This window comes from Heliangelus exortis, chromosome 1, assembly GCF_036169615.1.
Source record: "Heliangelus exortis chromosome 1, bHelExo1.hap1, whole genome shotgun sequence".
In the NCBI taxonomy this organism is placed as follows: Eukaryota; Metazoa; Chordata; class Aves; order Apodiformes; family Trochilidae; genus Heliangelus; species Heliangelus exortis.
In genome coordinates, this window is record NC_092422.1 from 66,824,810 (window position 1) to 66,843,593 (window position 18,784).

Genomic DNA, 18,784 nt, shown 5'->3' on the forward strand with positions numbered 1-18,784 from the left:
ATTTAATTCAAGATTTGTCTTCAGGTCCAGTCAACTTTCCTTCTTCTCCTCCTTCCCTTTTTTTTTGTGTGTAAATGATTGCATTCAGTACAAATTTACTTGAATTTAAGAAGTCTAGTTTTTCAAGTTAGAACTCTACTGTTTTATAACATGGTAGTTACCAGTTACTCCAAGTACCAAAAAAAACCCCCAACCTATTTTCCTAGTGTAGCTAACAATGAGTTACAGGGATATAATCATGTCACTGTAGACCGATGTATTTTATTATGTTATAATTTTGTTTCCAAGTTCAGATTTACTTTCCTCACATAGCCTGGGTAATGATGCTGCTTATATTCCAGTTCTGACAGGGAGAGATATCAACAAAAACACTAAAACAGTCTGCTCACCTATCAGTAGGTAATAAGCCTCTCAGTTCACATCTTTAAGTTGCTGGTACATTTGACATGGTGGTAAGTTCCTTCTCTTTCCAAAGTTTCAGAGAAATTTATGAGCAAGATGGACACAGAGCCTCTTCAAGTGCTGCATTTCCATTTTACTATATTGTGTAGGTGTTAAAAGTTTTAAGCATTGCAAGAAAACACACTTAAGTTCTAGTGACTTTTATGCAGTTATCTTTTCAAAAATTCAGTTCTCCAAAGCAAGAGAGAACACTTCGACAGTTGTGTGTTGTTTTAACTCCCTTTAGAGAAACTAGTCTTTCCAGAAAGCCCTATTTTGCTCTATTTTATCAGTTTTCATCAATAAATGCAACTACTAAGAAACCAGCTGTTCCACTACTTTTCAGAACCACCCACCTCACTACTGGTTGTCTATTTAAAGATTTTCATGAACCTTGATTTGCTACACTCCAGTGAGCAAACCCTTCCAAAACACAGGGGATTACCTACACAGATTACTTACAAATTACTTACATAGCTCTGTGGCAAAAAGCCACTGCCTTAGAATTTGTAGAACCTGTGGAAGGCCAAGTCACTCCAATCTACCTCAGCAGATGTCAAGTAGCATGTTCCCACCATCCACTTTTTTTTAAGAGAAAGCTTTAACAGCACTAAACCTCTTAAAGAGGCTCTATCATTTATTTAATAAGTTATCAAAACTGCCAAGATAAGAAAAAATATGGATGAAAAAAAAATATAGAAAAACAGATTGGCTTTCCTTTCTTCTTGATTTTAGAATTTAATTTTATATCATATTTTTAAATTATTCTGTGTGAAAGCCTGTATTACAGTGGTACGGGAGGCTGCATTTGCACTTAGTAAACAAAATGGAATTTTTTTCCAAGTTATTCTACAGCAGCTCTAAACAATCTAATTTCAACATAAAGTATCTTCAATGATACTGAAAAGCTGTTCTTTGAAATGCGTCACACCCACAGAGACAACTTGAAATAAACATTAAATGTCAGGTAGAGAATTTCCATCTTCTATACCAACAATAAATAGCACTTACAGCTTTAAGCCGTTTTCAAGAAAGTCTCCTTAAAATCATGAAGTGAGTTATTTAAAAGAGGAATCTTGGATAAAATATTTTCTATCAACTTGAGGGAAGAGAAACATCAGATTTTAGTTTTATACCCCCATCGACACCATTTTGCCCACAGAATTTGTCTGTAATATAGAATAATATTCGTTAATATTAATATAATATACTTATTATAAGTGCCATTTACTCAAGAAGTGCAAGTATGGCTAAAAATGTCAAATATTTATTCATTGCCTGCATTGCAAATTTATATTCAACAGCATGCTAAACCAGAAAAAACCCCGACAGATCAGACAAGCTTTTTTCTAAAGTACTTAGTTGCTTGCTTGTACAGATGCATTACCATACTACATTGAAAAGTTTTCTAGCTCAGTGTAAAAAAGCCTGGAAAAGTACAAGTGATCCAATCATCCCTGGATGAAAGACAGACCAAGTTAAGGAGCACCTAACAAAATAATGTGTTTGTTTACAACAGGATGACATTCTAGGCTAAACTTGCCTCATGCTCTGAAGTGCCTAAATATTAACTGGTACTGCTAGTTTTTAGTAATTAATATAGTATTTTCTTCTCCTTCTGCATCTAGTCAACAAGTCTTCTCTCTCTCCAGAATGTTTTGAGTCTTCAGCATGAAAGATTCAAGTTGTAAAATCCTTTCATTCACAACTTTCTACTGAATGGCAAAGAACAGCAGGTTCAGCCCTTGGATTCTGCTTTGCATAAAGGAATAAACACTGTTTATATAGCTCAGCTGAAAAAAAAACCCTGCATTTACAATACAGAAGGCAGAAGGAGAACACATTTTTAGGGTCATAGGGTTCTACAGCCCTCTTCTGAAGGTCACCTGAAAGGGACACTAGGACACTGAATTCAAAATCAAGTAGCAGACTATATTTAGACTGATTTTAATATAATCTATTTTTTATTCAAATGATAAACTTTTCTTAATTTAAAAAGGGTAAAAAACTCATGTCACACATATCATCACTGACATACCTTTAGTACATGAATTAGAAATAAGGGTGAGGTAAGGACAAAGCAAATGCTTTCACATTCCACCAAAAGCCTTAAAGTTGTGTGTTAGAAGAAATACCAGAAAAAAACTGAAAGGTGATATAACAGTTGTAGGCTATCTCCCCTCCAAAAAATAGTACCTTTGAACATTTACTCTGTAAGTAGATTTCTTACTTGTTATTCCTTTAAAATGCTTCTCTTCTCAATTTTGGGAATGCTGGATGGATTTAACTGCCTGCTGCAAAACAGCAGTCCAAAATAAACATCATCTAAAGGAATTCAGGATTATCATCTAAGTATGAAAACACCTTTTAAAGTATTATGTATGAGAAGTAAAGTGAGAGCCTATTTCAAGCGTATTTTATATGCCCAGTTCCCATAAAGGGTAAACAAACACCCTGTGGAAATGCATGCAGATTATGATCCACTGCATATGCCTGTGCAAACATTACATGCTTCAGTAAACTCCCCTAATCTTTTGTTTGCAGAAAACTACCCCCCACACAGTCTTAAACACACTGGAATTCATATATGAAATAGACAAGCAAAATCCTGCTAGTCTGCAAAGAACTTCCACAGATTTCCTGCAGTTTGCATGGTTGTGAAGGTTCAACTGACAACAATAACTTAATTGTATTATAAGGGAAAGACAAACCTGGACTTGCTGAAAAGCTTTCAGTCTCTTCTTGAATCTAGAAGGTAAAACAAAATCACATCCTCGAGCTAGCAATGCCAACTCCTTTCTCAGATCAGGATCTTGCCGCAAAGAAATCTCCTTTATCCTCATGTTTTCAGATTTCATATAATGTCTCTGTGTGCCAGTCCAGGCACTTGAGTCCCAGTAAATAGCAGAGCTGCTGTGTTATCACACAGTGCCACTTAAAGCAGCAGCTGCGCCCGAGTTCTGTGATATTATAAGAGTCAGCTTAACTTCGCCTGCTCCATACATTAAAGGGAACTTGGCTGGAATTGCAAAAACAGATTGGAAAGTCACTTTGGGGGCCTGGCCTTTCATACATGCATTCCAGAGTCTAAATGGTACAGTATGGAAAAAATAAACCTGTTTGGGGAAGCATCTATAAAAGCAGATTCCAATTTTAAAAAAGCAAGCCCTACAGGAATGCAGAGAGGCCAGCCCTGGTCATTTTGTAGCTTCTTCCTCCTCCCATCCCCCTCAGCTTTCCCTTCTGTCACAAAACACTCACTGTCTAGCTCCAACCGAGTATCTTGCCAAAGGATAAGGCTTATTGCACAGCAATTAAATTCCTTTTGAACTCTTCAGCCCTTTACGAGGAACCCTATCACACCGGGAGAATTAAAACAACAGAAAAAGCTGCAGATGGGCTCTGACTGGCTCACATAGTTTTATGAAATAGTTTTTTTTACATCTATCTAGATCTAAGTTACTGTACTGCAAGAATCCAGTAATTCAAATGCTAAGGCAGAGAGCAGAAGAAATTATGCAACCACTGCCACAACGAAATGCTGCTTTAAGTCACATATCACAGAAAATCTCCATTAGAAATATGAATGTTGCAACAAAATCTGACAAAAGTTGACAACATACTTTTTTCTTCAATAGGAGTTTTATAAACCTTAACACCCACATACTGAACTGAAATGTGACAGGTATACGGTAGCACTAAAATTAGAGTCTGCTACCACTCTATTTCAGCTTATTGAATCTCAAATACTTTTGGGGGTGTGTGTGAGGCAACGCTTTAAGTCCACAGCATTCTTCAGAGAAACAGAAATCTGGTAAGTTTTTATGGAAATTAAAGTGACCTTCTGTCCTTCCTGCTTTACAGTCCTAGGTACATTAATTGATAACTGATGAAGTTTTCACAATAAAAGTAGCAGAAATGCTACTATTTTGATGAATTTTGTTTCAAATATCATTATTACAGCTATGAGCATGGCAAGTCTTGCTATTTTGGTTCAAGATGCGAACACCTTAAGCATCCCCAAATTCTCTAAAATATTGGTATGTTGTCTGTACCTTGCTGAGCACAAATTTATTTACTAACAGCATAAATGGAAAGATCTGGTCAGTCTCACTCTGCCTTCAACCCTCATGGCTTTATACAAGGCCACCTTATTACACAAAGATGTACAGAGCCTGAGAAACACTAAACCAACTCTTTTACCACTAAAATTTTACCCACATGCTGTGTTATCTAAAATCTTTAGCCCTATTCATCTATTCATAGCCATTGTCATTTAGCAATATATTAAAACCCCACAGTAAATACCCAGATAAGACTAAGTACCAGTGAAACATTTGTCTAAATTGTATCCTTTTGAGTTCATCACACACTGATATAAAGTAAATTATGACAAAAAAATTGTTTTCTTGTTTTTGATTTAGCTTCCAGTTTTCCCTACACGCTGCTTTATTTAAGTTATGAAGAAACTTACTTTGTTCAGAAGCAGGAGAACAAAGAAATTGATGAAGCAAGAGTTGAACTTATTGTGCTTGGCCTGAGCAGACTATTGAACTGCATCAAGCAAATCTGGCTGTCACTCACTATCTTTTAGGAAGATCAAATCAATTAATCTGTGATATCCCTTGGGCCACAGGGAAGGTAGTGGGGAGCTGGGCATGCAGCACATAACAGCAGCATTCCTGGAACTTGAGACAACCTTGAGGTGTTAGAGTAGGAGAAGAATCCCACTCTGGCAATGGATACCCCTCTCAGACCCAAGATGTTTGGGATGCTCAGAAAGGTTGTATTGCAATGCAGACTGCATTTCAGATTAGAAAGCAATTTAGGTGAGAAGATAGCTTACCTTACTTTTAAGTAAGGCCTGTTTTTCCCTCTTTTCACCAGGTGATGCAGTCCCATTCACTACTACATTTTCGGTCCTGTTTGAGGTGTCTGTAACAATGTCATTAAGGTGACTGACCTTCATATGACCTGCTGAAGAAGCCTCAGGAAAATAAAGAAGTGTTCTGAGGTGTTTTGGAAGGAGTTCCAGATCTCTTTTTTTCAAATGGAGTTCAGAATTCATCACTACTTGACCAGCATATTGTGTTCAGTGTTTTGAATGTTCTGTATTTTGTTGTCATAGTATTACTTCACTGCCTGAAGTAGATATTAAGTTAATCCCACTGTTAGCCTAACACTGTTTTAAGACTATTGTCCCTAATTTGGTTCCAAATCTAGTGGTCTTTTATACCTGCATAAAATACAGTTGTCAGAAGTTCACAAATCACAATATATGAAGAATTTACATGCAATTCAGCATTTAGTTGCAATACATTGTGAGAGGTAAGGACACCGTCAGCTGTTAATCACCTCCTTTTTACCACCTCAATGGAAAAGGGTTTTGTATTGCCACATAAGGCAATAAACATTTGTAAAGCAAGGTGGTCAAGACCCCCTGAAATCTGTTTTAACCTTTTCAGACATGAATCAGCCACAGGAGAGAGGGAAAGTCAGCTTCCATCTAAGACTGAACTAGGAGTGTTCGGGTATAATGTTACATTTATTCTAAATCTGAATTCTCTCTGCTGAAAGCTGTGGCAAACTCCTTTCCTGGGTGAAGGGCTGGATGCCAGCCATGAGGCTGTTCATGTATCCTGGCAGCTTATTATTAGCTAGATAAACAGAGAGGAAGATGCATGCTCAGAGCTTCCTTCCAAAGCTAAAGATACACACTATGAATGGATCTGACTCAAGGGATCATGGTAGAGAGTTTACCACTTTAACAGAGATCTGAATATACACATTAGCAGTGTAATATGTATGTGGCTCTAACACAAAAGTATTAGAGTGAGACAAAGATATGGATCACCAGTATTTTGGGTAAAATGAAAGAATAGAAACCTGAAGAATATATAAAAAAAACCATAAGCATTTGCTGACAAAAATGTACGTTCTTGTCAGAAGCATATGTTGACAGCAGATTTTAGAGATTATGGGGAACTGATAAGAAACCTTTGATAAAAGCATTCAAGCATTACAGGAAGCTTCCAAGGATAGTATGTAATAAGATGTATTCAGCCATAGAAAACCTTTAGTTATTGGGTTGAAGACTGGACCTCAGCACCATGTGAACCAAGACAGAAAGCCTATGGAAAATGTTTAAATAAGGCAAATTAAGCAATTATTAAGCATTATTTAAATGCCTTTAAATAAGGCATTTTTAGGCAAGCCAAATGGCAACAGCATGCAACCTAATTAGAATCCCTCAGACTGCAATGCTACAGAAATTAGTGGCTCCCAGGCTGAGGAAAGAATAGCCAGATCTCCACAAAAGTCAATGTAAAGTGTTATGCAACCAGTATAAACCTTTCTGAAAGTAACTGCCTTGTGAGGGGCAGACAACAGCAGTTAAGATAACTAAGGCAAGGCAGCAGTTTCCTCAACATAGATAAAAGATGAACCAGCACAACTAGGTTTAACAGTGAAAATCTATTTCAGTGGAAAAGAGGCACTTCAAGTTCAAGCAAATAGTTAAGGAAGATCTACAAAGTCTGGTAGCTAAAAAACCTAAGTAAAACACAGCTACTACAAGGCAGACAGAAGAAATTACACACACATTTTAGAAGACAGACAAATGAAAACAGCAATTATTTGCTAGAATAAGAAAACAAGCAAACAAAGAAAAATATGAAATGCTAGGTGCCTTCGATATAGTGGAAAATGCTATAACTGGATATGTCCCAATATTTGCATAAATATTAGGCATTTGATAATTAATTAGCTCCTAACTCTTTAGATAAACACTTTAGTCAGACTGAACTTCTAACAAACCTAACCCAAGAGTCACTATCACTATGCATCCCTAGATCTCCTGTAGATGACATTCACCCCTTTGTAGCAGTACACTGAAAAAAACCTAGGGAGATGAAGTCTACAGTGTCTACATCACAAAAGGAATCAAATTGTTCTGCTCTTACCCAGCTACCCAAGCTGACTGCTTTAAACTTACTGTTTTCAGAATGATTCACGAAAGCAACAAACTGTTAGATGTCACCAATTTAAAAATAACAACCAACAAAAATCCACCTCCACAGGGAGAAACTAATCCTTTGGCCTTGGAAGGAAGTTCAAGTGAACTTGGGTCCAGATACATATGGCTGCAACACTTCCCCCATAGTACATGCAGGAAACTTAAAAAAATCAGTCTTGCATATGCATGCCTTCTCTTCCATGCTTATTTACATTTTCCAGTACTCTTGGATTAGACAGAGTAATGCCTGGAGGTTCTTTCTACAGCTGCTAGGAGAATCCAGAATTTTAGGAGGCAAGAGAGTGAATAAAAAGACACCAGTTAAATGCAAGTTAAATGGTCATGTTGGTAGTCCAGGAAGGATGGGCTGATCAGATTCTCTGCACATTACTAAAAGAATGCCATGTATGCACACCATGCCATAGGCTGGTATTAGATTCTAAGCAAGATAAGATACATGTCACCTTGCTATGATTACACTGCCTAAACTCCAAAGACATAGCGTGTGCCTTTTTAGATTGCTAACTTAATCTGGCAGACTAACTTAGCAATCTTCAACACTAGATAATATAAAACTGAAGTCTGACAGTTAATGCATGGCTTATATTCCTTCTAGAAAATTCTCATGCTCTCTGCCATCTCAGGAAAACGTTATCAGCTCACATTTTATTTATTTGAGTATAGCAAACAAATTTTCAATGTAAACAGCTTGTTGGAATCATACTCTGTAGATGAAATTATTTAATATTTAGGATCTTCAGATGACCTTGTTAATCAGATCATGAAAACCAGGTACACCCAAATTCTTGCTGCTGAGGTGGCTATTAAACAGACCAAAACAAGCAAAATTCCTAGAATGGATTATACAAATTAAAAATCACACCTGCTTTAATAAGATTAATAAGGTTTTTACATTTTAGACAAATCACAATGCTACAGAGACTACCCACAGAGGAAGCTATAGTCTACCACACAGTCATTCATAATGTTACCAAGGCAAGCTTCTGAATAGCAGAATAGTTTGAAGTGAGGCTTGGGCTGATGCAGAACAGCAACGAAATTTTCCTACAGGAGACAGAAGCTTTTATAGCAAGCTTATTGCTTATGCACGATGCAAATTTTCAGTCATACAGGCCATTTTTTTGATCTTTAGGAATTTCTGAATTGGTATTGTTTTGTGTCACCTTAATTTATATGTTGACGGAGTAATCTGGTACAAAGAATATAAATGACAACATTTTATAACTATCCAGCAACTTACTTCAGCATTGCACCAGCTGTTCAGTACTTCATCATTTTTTACATGAACTGAATTTTCAATTAATCCTTTCAAAACCACATTTGTACCTTGGAATGTCACCATTCCCAAAACTATGATGATTGGTGTGTGAAAGTACAACCACAACTTTAATTCCAGAATCACAGGCTAATGTGTCTTGTAATTCAGTCTCTGAAATCACATGATGATAATTTTCAGTCAGTGACAGCTGCAGGAAAACTTACACTTTAACCTGAGATTTTCCTCCCCAGAGATCTTAAAGCAAAACCAACAAATCAGGAGGCTTACGATCAGCCAGGCAGTAAATTATAATTTACCAACCAGCAATGGGATATCTGATAGAACTCCTGTAGAGACTCACTCTAGAACCCAACTGTGTTGGTCATAAATCTGTATGAAATCATGGCTGATACAAGAAATGGACAGGCAACAGAAAATACACTGATTTCTACAGAGCTCGATGAAAAGTCATGAACCCCCAAACTTTCATGCAGGGCACACTGGTAAAGTACAAAGCAAAACAAGGAGGCAGAGCAGAGAAGCTGGTCATTGCATGATATGGAGAAAGCTAAGGTGCTCAATGACATTTTTGCCTCAGTCTTCAGCAGCAATATCTGTAGAGAATATCTAAAGCTAGTTCCACATGAAATGAAACCAAACTATGCACAAGGCTAGTTAAGCTCATAACCCAAAAACCCAAGGAGCCTATTATGTCTGCAAGTACCTGAAGTTAAAAAATAGTATATGGGTAGCCTTACAATTTCTAGCTATTTTTTTATATAGAATAGTGACTGCTATGCAAAAGGGGCACAATTAACATCAAGTACCAGAACACATTTTTAAATGCATCTCTTGATCACTTTCTACAGACCCATTTTAAATTGTATGTTGTCTGCAGAATATAAACTAATCTTATCTTCCATGTACATTAGTACTGGTTAACTTGAAGACAAGACCACCACACCAATCCAGTCCAACACAGGAGTTATTTACATATGATACCAGTTAGAACATTAAGTTTAGCAACCATCTGTTGTGGACTGCAGAAAACAAACGAGAACACTTAAGTGCTATCTTCTCAAATTAATGCATCTCCTTAGGTTGCCTAACTTTAATTGAATTTTTCAAGATAGTTGTAGGTATGTAAAACATCTAAATTTGCAAGACTCAGCCATATGACATTACCATTGGTATTTTGTAGATATTTCCTATAAAACTGCTTGCAGAAAAATTCTGTGCAGTCATTGACTAGATTCATCAGTAGACCGTTGGATGAACTGCATTAATAATTCTGCATTGAAATAATCCCATGCATAATTCTGGCCTCAAGCTTAGTTCTTGCTGACAGAGTAAATGTAGTGCATATGGAGACAAAAAATAAAACAAGTTCTCAACCATCATTAAGGAAAAAAAAAAAAGAAAGCCATCTCCTCTATATCAATATCTAATTTCCTCCCAGACTGACCACCTGTTAAAAGAATGAACTGGTTAAATGATTGCTTTAAAGCTATAATTAAACTTAAATGTTTTCAAAGACTGCGCAGAGAGAAACAACTGGAAGTAATGATCTCATACAGCTATGTACTTATTCTGTTTGCTTTTAAGTGACAGTTCAACAGAAGAGAATACCTGTGATTAATAAATTTCATCCAAATATTTGAGTTTGTCCTGTGTCAGGATTCAGACAAATTTTACACTTGAAGAAAGCCATGTATAATTCTGAATTACATTTTTCAGCACTATAGATGCAAAAATCCCTTCAGACCGGATACAGCATATAAGAAACATTTACAAGATTCCAGTAGCACAGAAATATCTTCATTTCAAGGGCAACTGCCACTTCAAAAGAGAACAAGAGATCACTGTTTATTCTAAGAAAGGACAATGTGTACACAGAATTAATACTACTGCTAAGAAAAGCATAACATTTATGTGCCAGGATAAAAGATGCAGTTAGAATAAAGAGCAGTATCAAAAAGCTACAACAGTGAAAAAAATTCTCTCATTTATACTTAAATGCTGGTTCTCTAATCAGGACAACAATTTTATTCCAAGCTATTCAGTACAGCAAAGCTTAAGAATAACACCACAGCCTAATACCCGAGCTGCTTATGCTGACTATTATTTCACCACACTTGAAACTACTGATGATTTTCTAGGAACAGCTAGAGCTGCACTCTTCCAGACCTCAATATGAACTTCTGGCTGTCCTTCCTGTGTTGGCACCATAGAAGGAGCTTTATTGTGAACACATTAGTGCTGACATATGTCATAATACCCTGTTATCATCATAAAAGTACATTGGTTTGATACCAGGTTATTTACAGTCTGTCTTTAAGTCACGGGCTTGAGTTGGAAGCCAAGTCCACCATCCTCCCCACTTACTGATGGGACACAGCACTATTAACACTAGCTTTGCATAATAGAGGTAGGGAGCTTATGTGCTAGACCACCTTCAGTGCTACACAGCCTACACAGCATGATCTGGTGTGCTGTGCAATGCTAATGCAGCTTATGTCACCCAGACTTGGTCCTTACCATTGCTTCTACTATTAGGCTATGCTAGGTAGCAGCTCAGATGCAGACAACATGTAAGAATAGACACTTCAAACTTCAAGGCTGACATCAAAACTTAACTACTTAAGGGAAAGAAAAGTTGGCAGGAGTACAACACTGTCATTCCTCTTACTTCCCTGATGTTTTAGGAAAAGTTTCCTTGCTAGTAGAAGCTGGTCCTCCAAAGCATTTATTGCACACCTGCAGCATGTGGAGATAGTCCACAGCTGCTATAAAGGACACAGTTTAGGCCTAGCTACCATTTAACTCAAGTCCACAGCAGAACACCTTTGTTCCAGTAAATAACTGTTAACTGTTGTTATTAGTATGCAAAATTTGGTTAGTGCTAAAGGGTTTCATCTTAGCCTCCCTTTAAATTAAAATGGACTCTAGTACTACCAATCCATTTGAGTCAACCAACTGGTAACAATAATTTGGTGAGAACATAGTGATGAAAAAAGGTATGCAGAAGTGAAGTAGCAAAAAAATTGCAAATTATAGAAATATGGGACAATAGGTTTTAGTAATTGTCACTGGATAACAAACAGGAACAGTTTGCTCATCAAGCAAAGGATATAGAAACCAATCCAAGAAATACCATTTTATCAAAGGTTGACCCTATAAAGAAATGGAAAATAACTCTGAAGTACTCCAGATCATATCACATTCTCTCTGCATCACCACCCCCAAAATGCCCATAGGGAATTCTGTGAATTGTTTCCCCAGATGCCTTGCACACCAGCTGGTTAGGATTAAACATCTTGCCTGCGGCAGCTTTTAGGCCTTGAGGCCTGGCATTTTTGACAATGTGATGAACAGTGTACAATTGTGTATACCCCATATGTTTAAGATAATCTAGAGTGCCAGAAACACTCTTAAATCCATGTACAGCAGTGATAAGAGAAGAAAGCTACAACAGCTATTCTTATTACAACTCTACAATTTCTTTTCTTCATGACAATATACACATAAAATATTCAAGACTTAAGTGTTAAGATTTCTCTGTACCTCTGATTTTGTTACTTTAATAGATTTACTAAGTCACAAGCCTACTTGCAGGACACTAAGCACTTGCAAGCACTACACAAAGATGACCAGAACTCTGCAATTACAATATTTGTACAAAGGATGCAGTCAGACATGACTTCACTGTGAATGACATAATGCAAGCCAAGGGAAGTACCTCCCCAACAGGAAAAGAAAAAACAAACAAGCAAAAAATCCAACCCCTAAACACTGTTTTTCATTTGCACCAAAACACTCCATGAGATGAATTTGCATGGTAGAGTTCTGTCTAGATTTCAAAATGTGCACGTAGGTTAAGTCAAGAGCTTGTTCTGAATAAGCATTTTCCCAGAATACACATTTAAGTGCCTTGTGCAGAGTAACAAATTCCTGTTTGAAACACCTTAGGTTTTTGGTAATCTTTATGTTTAAGACCATGTAGATTCTTCCATTTCTGAGAAAATACTCTGGACTTGCCAATCGGGATCAAAGGATTTCAGCCATCTTGAAAGGCAGCACATTCTCAGACATGACATTAGTGTTTCAGCAAAAACAGGTGGGAACTTCTGAATTCTGGATAAAAATCAAACCTAACTTCATCTACAAGCTAAGATGTGAAAAACAGAAAAGATCTTGAATACAATATCTATCATCTACAGGACCAACTTGTTTTGCTCATATGCTACTGCTTAAGGTGTTAAAATTAAGTACCAAATCAGTTTTAAGACTGGTCTTCCAAGAATGCTTCACATTCTGCAAAACAGGTTTTTCTAGGAAGTACAGAAACATGTAGCATGAAAACGTGGCTTCTTACACACTCAGACTTACAATCTGGTAATAAGCCAAGTATGACAGTTTTCTGTTACCAGCTTCACTGTTTAGTGTCCTCCCAAAGAGTTGCAGTAATATTTTAAGAAACAGGAACAGGTGTACACCAACCTTGTCCATAATCAAATGTCGTGATTCAGCTCAGTGATACAGAAAATGTGTCCTGCTAAAATGAATTTATGTCTTGTATGCTGTATTATGAGAACCATATACAGTTAGAAAAAGTTTAATAAGATGATTCCTAAGTTGATTTATATAATCCTAAAAGAAGTGATTCGCCAGCTCCTTATGGCTGGATTTAAGAGCCCCAATATTCCTAATATAACCTTTAGGTACACAGAGTTAAGAACATTAACTTCTACTGTTTTCTAGGACTGCTACTTAGAAATAAAATTTATATTGCTGGACATGCAGTACAAGCTTCAGGCTTTTAAAAGCCAACTGAAATATTTTCTTCCATTTATAGAAATGAGGACCTCAAACTTAAACTCAACTGAGGCAGGTAAAACTATTGCTCCCCACTCTGTGAATTATGATTAAGTGCACAAAGCCAGATATATTAGCTTTGACACTACAGCAGGTAGTTTATGGAGGCAGATGGGAAAGCGGTATATTTTGAGTCCTAAGAAAACATACACTGTCATGGCAGAACATGCAATTAAGAGGTTCTTTGTTATATTTTGCGAGCTGACATTGGCTCAAAGTTTAATTTATACTTCCTAAAGATTAGAAAACTTTTGGATGAACCATAAATAAACCATAATGAACCATAAATAAATAAATCTCTCATTGCTTAGAAACTTCCCCCTACTCAACTGCTTGAAAGAAACCACAACACTAATCAACAACCCAACCCTCTCAGGTTCTCTCTCAGCTCTACACAAATGATTCCACAAAACTGCAGACTGCTACTCTTTATGATTCTCTTCTAGTTCTTTTTAATGGAATCTACTTAAAGGTATCAACTAAGACACATGAAGAGAAATTACAATATGTAAGTTAGCAAACAAGTACAGCAAGCAACAGTGACATTTAATGGAAACTCTCCCTTTGCTTGCTCTTATCCAACACAAGAATAAACTGCCAACTTCCTACATTTCACCTCAACAGGAAACAATGGTGCAAACCTAAAGAAAAAATAAACCAATCATCATGTCCTGCTGTCTGCCTAATGATTATGCATCAAATACAAGCTCCTATTATTATAGGGTAAATCTAGACAAACTATTTTTGAAACTAAGAAGTAGGGACTTCAAGTTCTCAAGCTAGATTTGAAAATTAGTATTTATGAAATCAAGAGGACACTTTAGATTAGATGTTTTAGTGCTAAACAGCAGTTACATCATTACTCCTGTTGGTTAAAAGTTAAGTGTATACATTCAATACACACCAATAATAGATAAGAATTAATTGATATTCTTAAACATTGTCAGCTCTAACCTCTCTACCCATATCAACTTGAAAAAGCCTCCCTGAGACAAGCAGAGGTTTGGCCAGTTAGATGAGTTAAGATATCAAATTATGCAGAGTGAGTAGGAGTGATGACCACTTACAAATTACCAGTATAATTGTATTATACAAATGTATACTCCTACAGCTGAAATAGCATGCACATCATTTTCTATGCAGTTTTGTTTTTACAATTTATGAAAACGGCTAGAAATGAAACTGACCTGAACTGCAAATTAAAACAAAAATCTCAGGCTGGGGGCAGGGGGTCATTCAAGCATAGAGGGCATTGTCTTATTATAAATGTAGGCCTCCTTCGAAAGGAAGCATCGAGTGTACCATGCAGTACCAAAGCAATTACTTAGTTACTATGCAGATTCAGTGGAGCCAAATTTGAGTCTTGTACTAACAATAGTGCCTGGCATCAGGAGACAAAGGAATATTTGTAGTCAAGGCTGTATGTTATAAAAATAACACTGCAAGCAAACACAGGGACTTGGATTTATTCACAATTAGATTGGATTTAACAGTGGGAGGGCCTGTTACTGAAAGCATGGTATCTGAAGCATCAACACATAATCTGGGTTACCTCTAGCAAAAGTTAAGAGGTTTCCAGCAACTGTGATCTATTTAGTGAACTAAATGGCCTTTGTAAACTACCACATCTAATAGAATGTGAGATTTTTCTTTTAAAATAAAGTGTGAGATGTATTTCCCAAACAACACCTGGTTAGCTGTGGCTATCTGACCTATCTATCCAAGTTTTGGCTTTTACTCTTATTTCTCTTTCATTCTCTGATTCTAAATACAAGTCTTCCTCCATGCTGGACACTGGTCAGTGGATGCAAGGACATTATTGAAAACTACGTTTTCATTGTAAGTCTATTTCTAGCTCTTCCAGCAATTTTACTTTGGTACGTAAAATGGCTGTTAAGAAATGAAAGAATAAAGATACCAGCCCTAAACTTACTGCATTAATAGTACCTGTCCTTCAGAAAGCAATTACTCACTTGTTTTGACTTCTCTTCATCAATGTTCTGTCCACTGAAGCAAATGTAACATGTAAACTAGTTGCAACACAGAACACACAGTGCTTGAAATTAGAGCTCAAGACCAGGGCAGACACACCAAACCTAACCAGCTGTACCAGATATGGACTTTTCAACATGCCTTCTACTCTACATTTCTAAGGAACAAAAAAAAATTTCATTTTGTGTCAGGCACATATGGCTTATAAAAAGCAACAGATCTGCAAGGAGCTAAGAAGAGTCTTTTGGAGGTTTGAGCCACTAATGCCAGTGACACACAAACATTAACATTTTACATACAGTGCTGCTGCTTCACTCCACTCCCAACACCTCCTATGAGGAGGTTCAATTACTTGCTGTTTGCCCATACCACAAACACAAAATTCACTTCTATTTAAACAAATAGGTCTAATATGTATCAAAGACACTTACTGCTTTGGTTCCTGAGGATCGACGTGTTGCTCTAGCATTAGAGATGTTCCTTGTGCTGGCTGGGGTTGCCAAAGGAAGAGTAGTAGAAAGCTGAGGAGGACTGTAAGACATCAAAGGCAGTCTGGTATCTCCTAATAAGCATTTCATGGAATGGGAATTGTTATTAGCAAACATGTCATTTTTACTGTTTCCTGAGTCTCCACTACCAATCTCTGCTTTCTCCTCATTCTTGATTCTTCTCAAGCATTCCTTTAGTGTCAGCTGAGTTGCAGGCTGACTCAACCAGCACAAAAAGAGCTCATCCACCTTCATTTTCAGCACAGGTTGCAGAACTTTACCAGGTGACATTTTTATACCAGTTGCCGTTTTTGTTGGATTAAATTCAAAACAGAGGTGTGATAGTCATCTACTTATTCTACTTGGCTTTCAGTGTTTCACAGACTCCAAGGTTCCTGTTAAGAAAAACGCTATTATTTAATCTTACAGTTTTGACTAAATGTTGATATTTATTCCCTCAAGATACCAACAGGTGTTGCCAGATACATGCTAACACGTGACTACAACAACATACAGCTGTTTTTTAAGTATAAGCCATTAATCAGCCAGAGTTAATTCCCAAGAATAATTTCTTTTACAGGCATACTGTGTAAATGATGGAGACTAGAGAGAAAGTAGCTGCACTTGGACTTCTTCAGGGAGCTATCTAACGAATGTTCTCCAAAAACATGTTAAAATAACATTTATTATGACAAGCGGCCTTGAAAAGAATTATAATTGAACCTGCTAAGAAATAAACATCTAAGCAGCTTATGCAAAGGTTTAGTGATAGTACAATAAAGATTTAAGAAGCAAGCCTTTGAGTCAAGAGATTTAGAGCTAAGACCAAAGGCTCAATTTTCATTTGTAAGTCTGTGCTTCTGATTTAAAATCTCGCATTGCATAATGCAGTGCAAGATGCATTCCTGTATGAGTGATGCTCTGTCTTCCCAAGCTTCCTTCTTCAGGATCTCTCTGCCCACGTTCTGCCCCACAAGCCTAATTTGTCTGCTCACTTGGCACCATACAGTCAGATGATACTTATAGAACTATTTGACATTCACTTTCATAGTGTATTTTTAAAAAGCAATGTGAAACATAACATGACTCAAGAACTAGAATGACTTCAGGTTCAGCTGCTCACCTGAAACACAAAAAGTACATGACTGAGAGCTAGAGGACTAGAGTTAAGTACTGAGAACACACCCCAAGTTACCATCCTCAGCTCTGCAATCACCCAGATTACTTAGTGATCTGCTACAGCTTAACCACCCCTATGCTTCCTCCCAATACGTATTTTTTTAAACCTTTATAAATATTTGATCCATATGCGGAAGGCAACAAATGTTTTTCTGAAGAAGCCTTAAAACAAGCACTTGAATTTAGAAACGAGTAACACCCAGCAGAAGATCGCAGCGTTCAAGTCAGAGCCGAGTCCTCATCCCAGGGCACAACTCGAAACCTCATAATACAGCACAAGTTGAATTATTCAGCCGATGTGTTTAATAACTTAACAGCTAAGCTGTGAAACCCAAGGCCACGCCGTTCCAGTCAACACTTTCACAGCCCTCAGGGCCTCCCCAGCAAGCCCCCAGGCAGCACTTGCCCGGAGCTAAATGCACAGCGATGCCGCCCGGCCCCAGCGACCACCTCCCCGGTTGCCCAGCTGGCCCCGCCGGCAGACGGGCCGGGAAACAGCGGCTACAAGCGCCTAGCCCGGCGGACTCGGAGAGAGGGGAAAGACCTCCCGCGGGCCGTTTCAACGCCGAGGGCACAGAGCCGGGCGCGGGGTGGCAGCGGCCCGGTAACCGGCAGAAGGGGCAGCTCGCTAGGGAACGGCCGGCACCGGGGAGGCAGGTCCGGAGGAAGGCGGCGGTGCCACCAGGATCGGGGCGAAGGGGAGGGGGGAAGCGGCGGCAGCACCGGCGCCCCCCACCTCCTCCCTCCCACCGGGAGACGGTTGGCGGGAGGATGGGGGGGGGGGGGGGGGAGGGAGAAGGGAACGGCACCCCCCGCCACACCCTGCACAGGGGGCACGCGGCACCGGGACCACCCGCGTAGGTCGGGGGACAAGCGAGGAGCCCCCCGCCCAAAGGCCGCTGAGCACCCACCTGCTCCGCCACGCACCGAACCGAACCGCAACGCGCGGTCCCTCCCGCCCCTGCCTTCAAATCCGTGCCGCCCTTCCGGCCCGCCCCGCCCACGAAATCTCGCGAGAATTCCTCACTCCCGCCTCGCCGGGGACGCGGCCGACGGTCACTATGGTAACGGGAAGGGGAGGCGGCGCGGAAGGCGGAGGGCTCTGGCGGGGCCTCCCCACTCCCACACCTCCCTCTCTCCACCCCCTCCCGACCGTGCCTCCTCTGCCATGCCAGCAGCCCTTGCGGTGCCGCCGGGCTGAGGTGCCGGTGTCGGTGCAGGTGCCGGTGTGTGTAGGGAGCGTTAGGGCGGCCGTGGCCCCGGTACCGGGAAACCGCCTGGCACAGCTCGGCCGCGTAGGGGCCCATATCGGGGCCGCGGGAAGCAGCCTCCTGCTGTTAGGGCTGGGCGGGGAGAAGGAAGGGGGCGGGATGGTGGGTCGGGCCTCCCCTCCTCGAAGGTGCTGGGTTATGGCGTCAGCGGCCTTCTCGCCCTGTTGGGTGTTTGGGGTTGGGAATTTGCCGAGAGTGCTGCTCCGCCTGTGTCAGACCGATCCCCGAGGCTTGCCCTGTGCGT

The 18,784-nt window shown here is 39.2% G+C and overlaps 1 protein-coding gene across 2 annotated transcripts in view; it reads right to left on the minus strand.

Annotated features, from left to right (window-relative positions):
• The window catches only part of PPP2R3B (protein phosphatase 2 regulatory subunit B''beta), a 49,310-nt gene extending 31,043 nt beyond the window's left edge, over positions 1-18,267 (minus strand). The window contains exons 1-2 of one of the 2 annotated variants that reach the window (XM_071747000.1): positions 18,181-18,267; positions 16,034-16,485 (exon numbers count right to left, since the gene is read on the minus strand). In XM_071747000.1, coding sequence (XP_071603101.1) covers positions 16,034-16,381 — 348 coding nt within the window. In that variant the 5' untranslated portion in view covers positions 16,382-16,485; positions 18,181-18,267. Of the gene's footprint in view, positions 1-3,152; positions 3,584-16,033; positions 16,486-18,180 lie in introns of those variants that run through there. The other variant, XM_071747009.1, reaches the window with a different exon arrangement.
• Positions 18,268-18,784: the final 517 nt, after the last annotated feature.